General features: G+C 18.0%; 1 protein-coding gene across 1 annotated transcript; it reads right to left on the bottom strand.

Moving 5' to 3' along the window:
- Window positions 1-577: 577 nt before the first annotated feature.
- Window positions 578-17763, bottom strand: PRELSG_0311700 (dynein heavy chain, putative; the record flags this gene model as incomplete). The annotated part of the gene is made up of 11 exons (XM_028680109.1): window positions 578-687; window positions 781-1111; window positions 1443-12987; window positions 13075-13391; window positions 13511-13654; window positions 13751-14035; window positions 14408-14957; window positions 15190-15995; window positions 16157-17208; window positions 17332-17434; window positions 17689-17763. 11 exons carry the CDS (start codon window positions 17761-17763, stop codon window positions 578-580), a joined length of 15318 nt encoding a protein of 5105 aa, XP_028531638.1.
- Window positions 17764-18726: the final 963 nt, after the last annotated feature.

Raw genomic sequence — 18726 nt, forward strand, 5'->3', positions numbered from 1 at the left:
AAAGAAATATTCTATAAAAAGAAAATTTTTATAATAGTTATATTTAATTAAAAAAAAATATATTATTATTTTATTTATGTGCTCATAATATAATTTTATAGTGATATAAATATAATTCCATTCCCATTTTAAATAACATCATATTAATTCTTTTTTGTTTTTAATGTTAGGGCATTAACGAAATTTTGTTATAATTTTATGGAGAAAATATAAAAGCATGAAAAAAAGGTATTTAAAAAAATATTTTTTGCATTTTTTTCTTTTATAATTTTAGAGCTTATAAGTGAATTAATGATTTTTGTTAATATAAAGGAAAAGCTACTTACATAATCATAAAGATGGTTCTTTTTTATCAAAGTTTTTTCTTTTCTTAAATTCAAAGAGAAAATTTTGAAAATTTAAAGTTTATATCTTAAAATATATTTTAAAGAAAAAAGATACTACATTATTAATATTATCATAATGTAAAATTAGGGGAAAAAATTTTATAACAAATATATATTATGTGATATTCAAAAAAGAAAAAAAAAAAAATTCATATCTTTTTCTTAATATATGTGTAATTTGAGTTATACTATTATTTTAATATTAATACACCTGAAACATTTCTTTCCACCCATTTTTCTTTCTTATCTTTTGAATTGAATTTTAAGTAAAATATAGGATTATTATTATCTGTATTATTACCTAAAGAATAAAAGAGTTATAAACATTAGGAGTATATATATATATATATATATATATATATATTTGTATATATTGTATATATTTATTATTTACCTGTTTTATTTATGTTTTTATAAATGGGACATTTAAAAATATGGAGATTATAATTATGGTTTCTACTTTTAAGAATAGGTATTTTTTTGTTAATAAAGTGTATTTTTATATAAGGCATAGGACAATATAATAATTTAGATGATGATTCTTTTATTATTAAATTTGTTACATCAAAAACAGCTCCTTCTGTAAATATACCACCTACAAAATAATTGTCTTCTTTTATTTCTTCTTCATTAAAATATGTAGAAATTTCATATTTTAATTTTATATTGTTTGCATCAACACTAATTTCTTTACTGAATTTTTCTCTTATAGCTAGAATTAAACTCTATGAAAAAAAAATAAAATAAAATAGATAATTGAACATTTATTGGATACTAAAAAAATAAAAGAATATAAAAATAAAAATTCCCTCATAAAACATATATAATCACATGAAAATATAGTAGAATGATAATAATTTTATGTTTCATTGAATAATAATAAAAAAATATATATAAAGCTATAATGCTTAAATGTATTTATTAATTATATAACTAAATGTGGAATAAACAAAATAAATGAATGAAAAATGAAATCAAATCATTTATTTTTTTAATGAACTCATTTCCAAAGATGTAATATATACACAAAATGATATATAAAAAATTGTATATTACTTTTGGAGACATAAAAGATGCCAAATTAAATATTTTATTATCTAAGTTATTAATGTATTTATTTATATAGGAAATTTTTAATTTTAATAATTTAGCATAATGAAAAATTTGTAAATCAGAATAAAAAGAATTAGTTATCCATTTTTTAGGTATAGATAAATTAATTATTGAATTATATGTATGACTTATATTTTTAAAATTAGTTTTTCCTTTTATAAAATTAATGATATTAGTTAAATCATCATAAATAATTCTTAATAAATTATTATATTTCTCAGCTTCAATTTTCAAAAACGTAATAATAGAACAATTTAAATTGTTTAAAAATAAATCATTTAATAAATTAGTATCAATAAAAGGGGGAATATTTTTTTTTAATTCATCAATTATGAACAATACATGAACATTCGTATTTTCTTTCATTACGTTACACTCTAAACGTTGTAAATTTTTTAAAATTTTCATATTGTAATTTTTTAAATATAAAATATTAAGAGATGGATGTAAGTTAAAAATAGAAAAATCAGTAGTGAACTGTAAGGATTTTATATAACGTAAAAAAATATTTTTATTTGAACTATGGGGACAATAATAGTAATTATTAAATTTATATTCATTATTTGAGTAAGTAATTTTTTCATTTATATACTTTTTTAAAATATTGTTAAAACATTTTTGATCATTGAAATCTATTATAATACCACCATATATTATATTTCCAATTAAGTATATTAATAAATTAATATCAATATTTTTATTATTAAAAAATTTACATATATTTTCTTTAGATAATTTTAATTCTATATCAGTAAATTCATAATAGTTATTAAATCCTTTATTCTTAAATTTGTTCCTTTCTTGAATTAAGGCATGAAAAAAGCATAAACTAAAATTTAATTTATTTATTAAAATACTATCATTTTCATTTCTTTTTACTCTTTTTTTATATTTTCTTGAAATATTTTCACTATAATTATCACCATCATCTTCATTTTCATTATCTTCATCTTCTTCATCATTATCATACTCTTCATTTTCCTCTTCATATTCACCATCATCTTCTAATTCTTCTTCTTTATTCTCTTCTTCATCATCTTCATCTTCGTCCTTTTGTTTTTCTTCTTCTTCTTTTTCTTCTTCTTTTTCTATATTGGAATAAATATTTAGTAAACATGTCTTTAAATTATATACGTTTTCAAATGTCACTTTTACACATAATTTTAATAAATAATATGGGAAAGAATTAACAGAATTTGTGCTTATCCATATTCTAAATTCAGGATTAGAATACTGAATGTTACATATTTCTATATATTTTTCAATTTCTAAAATTAAATGAATATTCAAATGGGCATTTTCAATCAATACCCAGAAACCATTTTTGATAGAATCATTTAATATCTGAATTAGATAATTCTTATCATTTTTGTTATATATAATTAAATTGTTTTTTCCTGTAATTTTTTCACTTAATAGCATAATTTCACTTGCAGTATTTAAATGATGCTCTGACAAAATTAATATTAACTTATTTTTCGATGAATGTTCATAACATTTATATAAATCTTTTGGATATTTTTGTGAAGTAATGTTCAAATATTTATCTACATAGTTATTCATAATTAAATTTAATACATCAAATCGAAAAATTTTGTAAATTATTAATTTTTCAAAATTACTCAATAAATTTTTTATGTCTTTATGCTGTAAAATAGTGTGATCTGTTTTTATATTTCTAAAAATGTGTTCATATTCATTAAAAACTTTTTTAAAAAAAATATAGTACTTTTTCTTTTTCATTAATTTTTTTACACTAATATATTCTTTCATATTTAACCATGATAATTTTTTAGTTTCAAAATCAAAAGCAAATTTTACTTCCTCATCATTTTTATTTTCCTTTTCCATTAGAAGATTATTATCATAAGAATTCATAAAGTTGTCTGTTTCATTTGACTTTTGCAATTGCATAAAACTAATATTATTAATTTTTATATTATTACTTATTACACTATTTTTTTCTTCTTTTTTATTTTGTTCTAAATTTCCCTCTTCTTCGACATTACTTTCACTATCTTCTGATTCCAGATTATGCAAAGATACTTCATCAAATAGTAAATAATTTTCATTTTCACTTTCTACATCATTTTCTTCCTCAGAGCTTTCATCTTCATTTTCTGTTAAACTTTTAATTTCATTATTTTGAATATAATCAGCAGTGTTACTATCAATGCATTTCTCTTTTTCTTCAACTTTCGTTTCCTCACTTTTTTCAATTTCTTCTATTTTTTCTTTTTCTTTTTTTCTTTTTTTTTGTTCTTTATCCTCTTTTTGCTTCTCTATTGCCATTTTTACTATTTCATTTTTTATTTTACAATTCTCTGGGTAATTATCACATATGAAAAAGTAGTAATCATCATATTCAATTTCTTTTTTATATATATTTATCATGCATACCAAATAAAAGAAGAAAATTTGCTGATGCTTTTCTGATAAAGTTCTTGAAATTTCATAATGAATTTTTTGTGTAAAAATATTTAAAATATCTTTTTTTCTTTTATCGAATATTTTATTCTCCTCTGATTTATCTATGCTTATATTTAGTAAATTAACAAAAGATAAAATGGAAAAATTGTAAAATGGATTTAAGGATACTAAACCATCTATACAAATGTAAATTATAGATATATGTTCAGACATACTTATATAATTTTGCCTTATTTTCATAATTTCTTTTTTATTTATTTTAAATTCTTTAATTTTTTTTTTATTTTCATGGAATAAATTGTTAGCATTTTCAAATGTAATAACCACATTATCATCACTTAAAATGTCCTCCTTATAATTCATAATATTTAAAATTTCATTTTCCTTATTTATCATTTGATTATTTAAATCATGAATTTGATGAATTAGCATTCTTCTATTTTCATTGGATGTTTTAGATAATTTATCTATTAGATTTTCTAAAAAGTATTCTTCTAAAATTTTTAAATTGATATTAAAATCAATTATATTAAGATAATTTTGAGTATTATCATCGAAATATGCATTCCCATAAACAATAAAATATATATTAAAGGAGCTATTAATAGTAATAATTTTATTATTAAAATTCACACAATTATTTTTTATACTGTTAATTGAATTATTAAGACTACTTGCTCTATTTGTTTCTTTAGTTTCAATATTGGAATTGCTTAAAATATCGATTGTTTCATTTAGAGAAACATTGTTAATTCCAATTTTAACATTTTGAAAATCATTTAAGCTCTTATTAATTTTATAATTAAAAAGAGAAGAAAATAATATACTTGCATCATCATCATAATGAGTAAATAATATAATATTTCCAAGTTGCATATATCTTTCAATTTTGTCAATAAAGTTAGAACTGTTATTTCTTAATACTTCTACATCCTTTTTTTTATGATAGAATTTTTTCAGAAAACTAGTAACTATAAAATGAGGATCAATTAACAAATTATATTTAATACTATTGTTCATTATTACTACATTTTCAAAATAAAATTTACTGTTAGTTAATCCGTAAGTTATCCATTTTTCTAAGTTAATTTTAGATTCTAAAAAATTGTAAATAGATATATTTCTAGAATATTTTATTTTAAAAGAGTTTAAAATCTTTTGGATTTTTAACTTAATAATTGTTCTATATTCATAAGAAAAATAAGAAATATAATTCATCAGAGATGATACTATTATGCAATTTCCAATAAGTAAATCTCTTTTTTTTTTAAAAGAATTTTTTTTATTAATCCACTTAATTTCTTGATCTAATAAACAAGATAAAATTATTTTAGACCTTTTAATTTTCTGTTTTATATTTTCTATTTTTTCAACTAATTTATTATGTTTTACAATAATTTCCTCTTTTTCTTTTTCCAATCTACTTAAATTGTTGTTCACAATACTTAATTCTCCCTTACAAACTTCTAAATATTCCAACTCTTTATTAATTTCTTTCTCTAACATAACAACTTCTTCTTTTTTTGGTTTTAATTCTTTATTAATAATAAAATAATGATAAATAGCTAGTATCCACTGACACATTGTTTCACAGGCCTTTGAAGCTTTTCTTACAAATTTAGGATTGAAATTTTTATTTTTAATAAGTGGTGTTATTTTTACTATCATTTCTTCTTCTATTAAGTTTTTATCATAATGTTTTAAGTTATCTAAGAATACTTTGGAATCCCTAAAAATTGTTTTTTGAGCTAATATCCAATAATTTAATGTTTTAGGTTTGATAATTTTAGATTGTAAATATTTTTCATCCTCTTTTAGAAAAGTTAAAATGCACTGTATTACCATAACAACAATAGAAGGTGGATTTATAAATGCTTTTAATTCTCTTAAATGCTCCACTTTTAACTTATTTAAATTGTTTAATGACTCATTTAATAAAGCAAAACTTTTTGATATTTCTTCATTAACTTCATTTTTTAAGTTGGTAATATTCCTTATTTTAGTTTTCATCTCATTTTCTTTTTTTTTTATCTCGGATTGTTTCACATAAGCATCCTTAGTATCTCTTTCTATCTCGTTTACTTTTTTTTTCATTTCAATATTTGTACTGTTTAATATAGGCTGAATATTTAAAAGATGATTTTTCATAATTTTTATATCTTGTTCACATTTATGTAACTTACTTAATGCTTTGCTATACAAATCAATATTTTTATCAAATTCTATTTTCTTTAAATTATAAAAGTAATCGAAATAATGAAGCAAATGAATATATTTATTTGAATTTATACATACATTAACTTTTTTTTCTTCATAATATTTTTTGGATAATATTACTATTTCTTTATGAATTCTAATAAATATTTTATTTTCTATTATATTTTCTAAACATTCAAAATCCTTTTCATAATTTACCATTTCAATATCCACTTCATGTAAAAGTTCATTATCACCTCCAAGTTGTTTATCATCAATACAAATTTTATCACAATCAATATCAATTTTCTTATTTGTATCAGATTTTTCAATTCCTACATTAATATTATTATTATCATTAACTTTAGATTCATGAACAAAAATATTGTTATCATCTGCCTTTTTATTAATATCAACATTTTTATAATCATTTAATTTTTCGTCATTTACAATATTTTTATCGGATTTCTTATTATCAACTTTATCATTATCAATACATAATTTTTTCTTATTTTTTTCTACTTCACTGTTTTCATTAATAGCTATTTCATCTTTATCATAAATCTCTACAGCATTTTCTTTATTGTCCTTTATTTTTTCCTGTATTTCTTCTTTTTCTTCTATGTGATCATCATTTTTTAACTTCTTTATATTACTGTTTGAATCTTTAAAAAAATTTTTTGTAATCATATATAATCCTTCATTATTATCTTCTTCAAAATATATTACATGTGAATTTTTTAAAATATAAGGATATTTTAAAATTGCATCGGAACTATTTAAAGATATATTTAAACTTACATGAAAATTTTTTCTTATCAACTTTTTGTAAATATTATAAATATTAGTTAGATTTCTAACTAAATGCTCTTCTTCACATTTATTTTTGCATTCATTATAAATTTTTTTTAAGTTTTCTTGATTATACAACAGATAACTATCGTTATAATTATAAATATTGTTTAAGTTTTCTAGGATAAAATCTAAATTGCTATTCTCATCATTTAGATAATAAACACATTTTTTTCCATATATTCCACATTCAAATAAGCATCTTTTTATTTCTTCTTTAAAAACCTTTTTTTTGCTATTTTTATTTAGTTCAGATATGACTAAATTATTATTAATTATAAATGCACATATTTTATTAACATTTTTTTTAATTGTATCATTTATTCCTATAGATAGAATATGGGAATTTTCAATCATAAATGTCTTTGTTATTTTGCATATATAAATTAATATATTATCAAACAAGACGATATTTATTTTTTCATTATTACTATATTCAGAGATATAAGAATGTATACAGTTGTACAAATCATTTATATCATACACTTGTTCGTAGATATTTTGATATAAGTTTAAAAAATTACAGAATAGTAAATTATCAAATTTCTTGGATAATTTTTCAAATTCTTCATTAAAATATTTTTTAAAATTTTCTTTTATTATTTCAGTGCATTTTTTTTTGTTACTTTTTAATTTAAAACTTTCTACATATAAAGATTTATTTTCATATAAAAAATAAAGTAGCATTTGCTCTTTTCTAATATTTATATTTTTTGATAAATAAAATATATATTTAAAAATATTTTTAATATTATTTATATTAAAAAAATTTAAAAACAATTCTTCCTTTTTTCCATCATGATAAATATACTTTAATCCTTTAAGTGATTTATATATATTTATTTGCATGTCAATTAAATTTGTTACTAAACTTTTAATATTTATATCATAAACACTGAATAAGCAATTTAAATAATTAAAAAATATATTATATATTTCTTTATAATTATAATTATTATAATAAATAATATTAAAATTGTTATATAATCGACTATCTAAGTTATTTGAATATGCATTATTCATTGTTGCTAAGCATGTTAAATCCTCAATGTATTTTAAATTCAAATTTGTGTCTACAAAAAATTTATAATTGAATAGCATTCTTAAAAATTCATGAGAAGACAAATAATGATTTCCCTTTTTTGTACCAATTTCTGTTTCAATATTTATATCATCAATATAAAAAACACATATTCTGTTATTGGTGGTTCCATAAAAATTATTTCTTCTTTTTGTTAATTTAGATTCAATATAATTTCTTACATGTTTACTTTTTGTACTATTTGAAAAAAATAATTCAACAGTAAAAAATTTATCTTTTGGTATAACTTTGTTTAAATAATAATCAACAACTAATGATTTTCCTATGTTGTTGCAACCTGATATTATGATATTTTTCTTGTTTCTTATAAAAATATCAATATTATATAACATAGAAATGTTTTTTTTTTGTTTAATCATGATATTAGTATTATTCATATATTCATCTATACTTGTAAATTTATTTTCTCTGTTATTTAAATGACTCAAAACATTTTTTTGATAATTGAAATAAAAATCAAATAAATTTATTTCAATTTTCATTTCATTATTTCTTATTTTCTTATTTCTTTTATATATGGATTTATTTTTATTATTAATTTTATCTTTTTGTTCTCTATACACTTTATCATCTTTTTCTAATATCATATTGTTAAATGTGTTATTTTCCTTCTCAATGGATGCATGATTATTTGCTTTATTTTCTTCTTCTTCCTTTGTTTCAGTTAAATTATGAACATCATTATAATAATTTACATTGCGAATTATATCTTCTACATTTTCAGTATCAAAGTTATTTATATATGTTTTTTTTTTTTTTTTTCTTTTTAAATATCTACTATCGTTACTTGAATTGGAATCTGAACTATAATTTCCGTAAGACTTTGCAAATAATGAACAATTTGATCCTTCTATATTTATATCATAGTTTTTATATAAATTTTTACATTTTGTGTAACTTTTTAAATAATAATCATACATACTATCTAAGCTTTCATAATAGTTGTCAATACTTTTATTTTTCTCGTTGTATATATCTACATCTGAATTATAAAAACTTTCTTCACTACTATCTTCATCATAATTTTCATTTTGTTTATCATACACTTCTTCATATATTTCATTATTTGTTTTCTTAATCAATTCGGAACTCATTCGTTCGTCTATATCATCATTTATTTTTTCATTTACCTGACTATCTGTCATTGTTCTAATATCATCATTAATTATTTTATTGATATCTTGATTAACACATATGCTATCTATTCTTTCAGATTCCTCTGTTCCTGTATTAATATCTTTTATATTTTGTTCTTTTAGGGAGTTTTCAATGAAATTATCCATATTATTCTTTTTCTGATTATTTGAAGATATATTCAAGTTTCTATTACTTCTATTCAATTCACGAATGTCTATTATCCTTCCATCTAATGTTTCAAAACTCAATTTTAAATTGTATTTTAAAATATTTCTGCATAAAAAGTCATTAAAAATTTTTCTTCCTCTTTTATATGTATTTGACCCCACACTCCAAATTAAAGAATAAATGAAAATAGATGTTATATATTTTTGAAAACTCTCCTTTTTGTTTGAATTATTTATTTCAAATAAACAATAAGAAAACAAGCTATCAAGACATTTAATGAAGGATATACAGTAATAATACTCATTAAAAGTGTAAACAAACAAATTATTAATATAAATAAATAACAATGATTTATAAAAAAATACGATAAATAAATTTAATAAAATATGTTTATGAATAGTATCAAAATTATTTGATAACATATTTATGTATGAACATATATATGCAGCAATATTTAAATCATAATTATTTAAAATTATTAAACCGCATCTACTTATAGTTGCCATTGTAATATCTTTTAAATCATAAGTTTCCATTATAAAATGAGTATGCTTATGAATAGGGATAATATCACACTTAGATAAACACAAAATTTTTGATTCATCCAATACTGAATTTAAATTTTCTATCCACAAGGAATGCAAATAACAGTCAAAATATATTATGTTTAAATATTCGTCACTGTTATAATTAGAATTTATTTCTAATATTTTTTTTGTTAGTATACCATGAACCCATTTATTAGAAACCTCTTCATAAAAACCTAATAAATCTATATCTCTTACAACATTTGCATTTATAATATAATCATTTATTTTTGTTTTGATTATTTCTCTATCGTTAATTGTGTTTATTGTTCTATTTAATATCTTATATGAAGTCGTTTTTGATAAAGGATAAGATAAAAATAATATTCCTGTGTAAAACTTTATCATATTGTATAATTGAATTAATTTATTTACATATCTATTAGTACAAACATAATTTAATTCTAACATTTTTTTTTTTAACATATTTTTTAAATAATCTTCAACCATTTCTTTTTTATTTAAAAATGTTTTATTACTTTCATGTTCTTCTTTTATTGAATTTGTATTATTATCTAATATGTTAACCATATTTTTATTAATAGTTTTGGAATTTCCTATTTCTTTTAAATCATTTATTTCTGCAAAATTATTTATTTGATTATTTTTTATATCTTTTGATATTTCCTTTTTATTATACAAGTATCCCTTTCTTGGTGTACTTAAAGAAGTATTTGTTGTGATTTCATTCTCTTCTCCATACAGAAAAATATTATGTTTTCTACTGTTCTGTTTCGCATTATTTATTACTGCCTTTTCATCGTTCATGTTACAATAAAAACTTTTTAAATATAGTAATATATTATTATCATTATTTCTACTGTTGGATAAAATATTTTTTAAGTCAATAGTTTTTTTCTTATTATTTGTATTTAAAGATTGATTATAATTATATAATTCATAAAAAATATTTTTTAAAATGTTAAGAAAAAGATAAATGTCATTTTTAACTATAGATGGCATAATACACTCAATAATAGCAATGAATAAAAATTTGTATTCATAAAAAATATTTTGATTATTATTATTACCCACTATGATTTTCCCCATAATATAAGTAATTTTTTTAACGGTTCTTAAATCATACTTATAATGTTTCTGATAACTCAAGTTATGTTCGCATAACTCAAATAACAAAATTATTTTTTTTGATAAAATTTTACTATATTTATATCCTTTGGAGTATAACATAACTTCTACAATAGTAAAAAAATCAGGTTTAATAAAATTAAAAAATCTAAATAATGCTTTAATATTATTCGGCAGTGCACTTCTACCTTTATAAAAAGGATTAATTATAATAAAAATGTTAAATTGTTCATTTATATTTATATACTTTCCCTCAAAAAAAAGCATATTTTTTTTAGATAATGTGTTTTTCATATTTCTCTTTAATTTATTACCATTATCTAAATTTGATTTCTCTCCATTTTCTTCATAATTAATTTTTTCATTTATATATTTTTCTATATTTGTTTCATAAGAATCATTTTTTATTGAATCCTCTTCTGTATCTATTTTCACACTTTTTTTTTTTTTAGCATGTTTAATAACAAATTTTTTAGATTTAGCATTAAATAAATTGCATAATTGTTGAGCTAGTACACTTAATGCTTCAATCGATATTCTGTTAAATTCGTCAAAACAAAAAAATATACCATTTGTTGCAATACCAAAAAATAAATTTTTTAAAAAGTCAAAGTTTATATTACTACTACAATTATAAACAAAAAAAAATTTCCCAACAAATTTTGAAAAATATTTAGTTGTCTCTGTCTTACCAGTTCCTGCTGACCCAACAGAACATACACCCAATTTAGAACTATAGGAGTGTAAAATAGAAATAAAATACTTGTTTATTAAACTTGTTAAGATAATTTTGTTATCATTATGAATATATTCGTAACCATATATATATGATTCATTTAAATATTTTATATATAAATTTTTATTGTAATAAAAATATTTCAATTGTATTAACCAATTAAAATTATTTGCATCATTTACCCTTTTTTTAATTAATTCTTCTACAATATCTCTGTTATGAACTAAGGAGATTATCAAGGTATGTAATAATACACTTTTTTTTTTATCAACTTTATTTATTATATTTATATATTCATATAACTCTTCATTTAATATTTTTTTGTATTTACTTAAATTATTATATTTTAAAAATAATTCCACTAAATTTGACCAAAACAAATTCTTTACTATTAATACAAATTGACTATTTTTATTTAAAACGAAATTTATTTTTTTATTTATATGTTCATAAGATTCTATTAATGATAAACTATTTTTATTACTATTTTTATTTTCTGTAATATTTTTATATTCTATTTGATGTTTATTATCTACATTTTTTCTATTTTCCATTTGATATTTATCTTTATTTTTTTCAACTAAGCAACTATTTTCACAAATTAAACTGTTGTAAGATGAAGAAGAACACGAGGAATAAGAAGAACAATTATCATAAGATTCATATCTTTTATAACTCTTTTCTTCATTACTTTTCAAAAAATCATCTTCTTTTATATCTATTAAATTTTGATATTCAAGTATATTATCATATATTTGTTTTTTTACACTGTAAAACATTTCTTTTTCAACTTCAACCAATATTTCTGTTATTTCTTTTTTTTCTATTTTTATTTCATTACATAGCAATAATTCTTCTCCTCTTTGGGATTGAAACGCAACAATGTGTCCATTTACAATTACTAATTTATATATGCTATTGAATATTTTAAATAAATAAGCATTTATTTGATCATTAATATTTGATGAAATCAAGTTTATTAAATCATCAGTACTTAAAAAGTAAAATCTGTTAAAAATTTCTCTTTTTAAATCCAAATATTCATTTATACTTTTTAAAAGTAAATTTAAATTGTTATATAATTCTACTAGTTTTTCTTTTGTATCTTTTCTAGAACAAAATTTCTCTAGTTTTTTATCTTCTTCAATTAATTTGTACATATTTAAAAAATTATTATTGATTAATTTATACCTATATAATGAAAAATAAATATATATGATAATAATCATAATAAAAATTAAATTAATATAGTTATTTTAATATATCTATTATTCATACTTTTTGGATTCATTAATGAGTTGTTTTGATATATCAGTTAATATAAAAATTCTACTTAAATACAAAAATAAATTTTGGCTTTTCTTCAAAGTATTTATAATATTATTAGCACTTATCATAAGATTTTGGTTATTAATTATGTCACTATGATAAATTTCATATATATTTATTATCATTAAATTTTGGTTTAAAACAAGATTTTCTTCAATTTTTGTCAAAATTTCATTTATATTGGAAATAATAAATATTTTATTATTTTCCTCTTGTTTCATGTGAAATTCTATCTTACTGAAATTATTTTTGATTTTGCATAAAAACTATTAAAATGTAAAAAAAGGAAAATATATCAGTATATACTATCTATTTATAATATAGGTATACATGTTTTTATTTGGTCTAATTCTATTATTTTATTTTATTTTTTTATTTATTTTACCTTTTCAATAGCATTTTCTTTATTTGCCTTTTCACAAATATTAATAATACTTGTAATTTTATTATTTATATTCAATTTTAATAAATCATTAAATGTTATATTATTGAAGTCAATATTATTTTTTTCATCAATAATTTGTGCAATCTAGAAGTCATAAAAAAATAATACATATATATGTATATATATATATAAGCTTAATTTTTTTTTTATATCTTTTCTTTTCTTTTCTTTATAATTTACTTGATCCTTATGTCTATCTTTTATACTTGGTTTTCTTAAAGAAATTAATAATGATACATAGGAATTAAAAAAATTTAATTTCTCGTTCATTTTTTTTATTAAGTTATTTTTATTTTTGTAGTATTCATTAGCGTGTTTATTAATTTTATTCATATTTTTTAAGATCAAATTAAAATCATCTTCTATTTTTTTATAATTCAATGAATTAATTTTTTTATCAAATATTTCATCCATCATCTTTATGCTCTTATATACTAGCCAAAATATATAATATAAATTCAATTCCTTAAAAAGATAATTTTATATTCATATAAATTTGTTTCATTTTAATTTTATTAATTTTTCTATTTTTAATTACTAAAATAATTATTTTTTATAAGATTAATATATGTCTATTATTAAAATACATTCAATAAAATTATATTACATATGCAAGGTTAATTTCTTTTATTTTCCTTGACTTTTTATGTTTAATATTACTATACACATATATATACTTTATCTTTTAATTATTATATTTAATTTTACTAAATATAAATACTAATTTCTTTTATTTTACAATACTTATTTTATTTGTTTTGCTTAATGCTTCTATATATATATATACTTAATCTTATAATATCATGATCATATATTCATTTTTTTTTTTTTTCTTACATTTTGAATCTTGAGAAGTATAGAAAAATCAGATATTTCAATGTTAAAAAGTTTTTCACGATAATTAATTTCTTTTGACTCTTTTATTAGAACAGTCAACTGATTTTGAACAGTCAAAATAAATTTATTTATACTTAAATAATTATTTTCATCATTGAAACTCTTTATAGATTGAACATTTTCTTTCATATCAATAATACTACTTTGAAATTTTGTTTCATCATTTATTAATTCTTCTAATAAAATATTTTTTTGTTTAATTATGTTCTCATTAACTTCCTTAACAATTTTTTCAATTTTACTAGGTCTATTTATAATTTTCCAATATGATAAATAATCATCATTTGAAAACTTATAATTTAATTTATTTAAACAGTTAAACAAAATATTTATTTCTTTAATATCATGAGAAACAAAATCAAGACTTTTTTTCATGTCCTTTATATATTCTTCTTTTTCGTATATTTCTTGAATTTTATTTGTCTTTTTTTTTAATCTTACGATAATAGAATTATAAAACATTAAATTTGACGTATATTTTTCTTTGTATCTAAAACATATTTATTAAAAAAAATAAGATAATTTTGCAAAAAAAAAAAAAAAAAAAAAGGAATCCGATTGTATAGAAATTAAATAAGTAACTAGAGAGAATAATCATGAAAAAATATAAAAAAAAAATTTAATAAAAATTATAATTTTATCATCATCTTTTTTTTTTTTTTTTTTAATTACTACATAATTTTATTTGTTTATTTATATAAATTATTTTTATATAAAATTACCTTTGAACAATAATATTAATCAAAGCTTTAATATAACTATTAATTTCATTAACAATAAAAAGCTTAATATCTCTACATTTTACCAAAAACAATCCTAAATTTTTATTTTCTTCAATAGTTTCATTAATACTTTGTATTTTTTCTAAATTTTTGTTTATTATGTTCTGAATATGTTCAACGCTAGTATTTATATCAATATTTTTTATAGCATCATTAACATTAAAATTTAAAATATCTGAGTGTCTATTAATTTTTGATAAATAATTATCTACCATTGACTTTGATTCTTCAAAAATATTCCTTATTTCATTTAATTTTTCAGATATAAAAATATCATTTTCATTCAAAGATTTATAAAATATAAATTTATCATTTTTAAATACTTGTGGTATAACCAACTTTTCTATTTTTTCTATTTGTTGATATTTAATCAAAGTAGAAAAAATTAAATCTTCAAATTTTTCATAAAAAGAGATGGGATTATTATCTAATATAAATCTTGAATAATCAAACTTTTTAGTTATATTAATTACAAATACTGGTGTATAACTTTTATTCTTTTTACAATTTTTCAAATTATTAGAAAAAATACTTACAAAATTTTCAATATTATTTACTAACATTTCATTTATTTTTTTTTCAATCATAAACTTTAAAATGTTAAAAAAAATTCTTATTTTTGTATACTTAAACGTTTCAATAGATATATCTTTTAAATTATAATTTCCTTTTGTACAATTTTTTAAGTTCTCTTCTATAGTAAATTTAATATCATTCATCCATATATTATTTACTGTTTCAAAAGACTAATAAAAAAAAAAAAAAGAATTAATAAAACATAAATTCAAGAAAAACATATAAAAAAATTTTCTATATTTTATTCTATTTTATATGTTTAATTTATTTATTTATTAACTTATTTATATTTATTATTATTATTTTTTTTTTAATATTATTATTTTTTTACTTTTAAAACTGACGTGTTTTGTAATTGAAAAAAATCATTTAATTCAAATGAGCTAGTAATAGATGTATCAAATATAGATATTTGAATTAATGAACATTTATTTATTATATCTAAAAATGTTTTTATTACTTTTTTATTTTCAAGTAATACACATTGCTTAATAATATTTTTTTTATTTTCAAAATCATAATTATAATATTTTATTTCCTTTTTATTTATATACAAATTATCATAATATTTAGTAAAATCATTATTTAAAATAATTCTTCCCAACCATATGTTACAGAAATCATTTAAATTGTTTTTAATTGTCTCAATATTTTTCGAATTTTTGATAATTATATTATTTTCTATAATTTCATCAACATCATTTTTTATACAGTTCATGTTTTTACATTTATTATCAATGTCTAAATAGTATTTTTTTCTTTTTAAATTACTTGATTTATTTTTAATTGCATTAATTAACTTTTCTACATATAAAATTGGGTTTTCACTAGTAAAAAAAAATTGGATTCTGTTTATTTCATAAAACTCACTGCACCCCTTTTTTTTTACTTTAAATAAATTAGAATCATTATTATAATCATATATGTATATGTCACTGAATTTACTTTCAAAAATCTTTACGTTGGATGAAATAACCCCTTTTGCTTTGAATGGAACAATTGATTTTTCTTTTAACTTTATGCTTTCGTTATTTATATCTTCTAATTTAGTTTTTTCTATTTCCTTATTTGTATCTATCAAATTTTTATAATCTTCTTCATTTAATTCTTTTACTATTTCTTCGGTTGTAAATATATCAAAAGAAGAGTCATCGTAATTTATTATATCTATCCATTTGAAATTTATTTCTTCTGAATCAAGCAACTTTTTTTTTTCATTTAATACATCATAAATATTAATATTTTTATATTTTTTTTTTAATTTTTCTATTGTAATAAACCTTGGTTCTTTTTCTTTTCTATTTTTGAAAGGAATAAATAACTTACATTTTTTTTCTTTTGATGAAAAATCTTTGTCATAAATTTCTTCTACTTTAAATATATCTTTTATAGATATAATTTTTAATTAAAAAAAAAAAAAATAATAATAATAAAAATGAAAAGAATGTATAAAGTAGAAAAAATATATTTTCCTTTATTTGATTTTTCTTGTTTTTTTTTCCTAACCTTTTATATCGCTTTTATCATAGGAAAAATTATATGCTGATAAATAATTTTTTTCTTTATTTTTTTCTCTAGTCCTTTTTCTAGAATTTGCTCTTATTAAATTCTATAATTGTATATCACATATTTCAATCATATATTAATATTTACAAATATACAATATTAATAGTAAGAAAAATTAATACTTTTTTTTTGTCTATTTCTTTTTATTTCTATTATTATGAAATTTCTATATGTTTTTACTTTTTCAATTACATATAAAATTATTTTAATTCATTAATAGTTTATATTTTATATATTATTTAAATTATATATTTATGTTTTCTAAAAAAATGTCATTTCTTTCTATTTTCATTTTACTTTTAAATTATTTGAATGGCCAAATATGTTAGATAAAAAAACATTCTGCTTAATCTCTATATTTTTTGTAGTCATCTTTATTACATTTTTCCTTTATTTTGCTTCAATTTTGAATTAGTTCAGAAAGTAGAAAAATTATAATAATAAAATTTTACAAAAATATTATAAATATATCTACTTTTTTAAAAAATAAATTTCTTAATTATAAAAAAAAAAAAAAAAGGAATCAATGCCTGAGTAATTAATGAAAAAAAACCTATGTATATTTTCTTTATTGCATTATACACTTTTTTATTAAAAAGTATTAAATTTTTATTTGCACAATTACAAATATATATAAAATTGTAATTATTTATTTTATATCATAATCATTAAGACAAATATATTTTCAATGAATTTTTTTTTTCTACACTTAATAAGCAGAAAATATACTAGCTAAATAAAAAAAAAAATAAAATAAAGATCATGAATAATATAATTTCCTTTTAAAATTTTAAATAGAAATTTTATTTAAAAATTTATTTTATTTTACTATATTTTTTAAATGTCAAATTTTAAGATACAAAATCAATTATTTTAAAAATTGAATTGAATTTTAAATGATCATTTACTTATATTTTCTTTTTTTTTTCATATTCATTTTATCAAAAATTTTTTATTTTTTTAAATTTTAAGAAAAAAAGTTGTAATGTTTTCTTTGAAGAATATAATAACAAAAATAGTGTAATAATATACTATATTTTAAACAAAAAAAAAGAATAAATTAAGTTAAAATAAAAATACATAAATATATAAGTGAAGTAAAAAAACTAAAACTAAAATTAAAAATATGTATGTTCATAATTAAATATATCGATCAAATAAATGGAAATGACATTCAAAAAATAATATATATATATAAATTAAAATGTCATTTAAAAAAAAGAAAAATTCATAAGAATACATGGGAAATAACTAAAAAATTAGTAAAAAGATTTATTTACTATTAAGTAAAATATTTAATAAAAAAAAAATATTAAGAAAAAGATATAACTGTAA

This window comes from Plasmodium relictum, assembly GCF_900005765.1.
Source record: "Plasmodium relictum strain SGS1 genome assembly, chromosome: 3".
In the NCBI taxonomy this organism is placed as follows: Eukaryota; Apicomplexa; class Aconoidasida; order Haemosporida; family Plasmodiidae; genus Plasmodium; species Plasmodium relictum.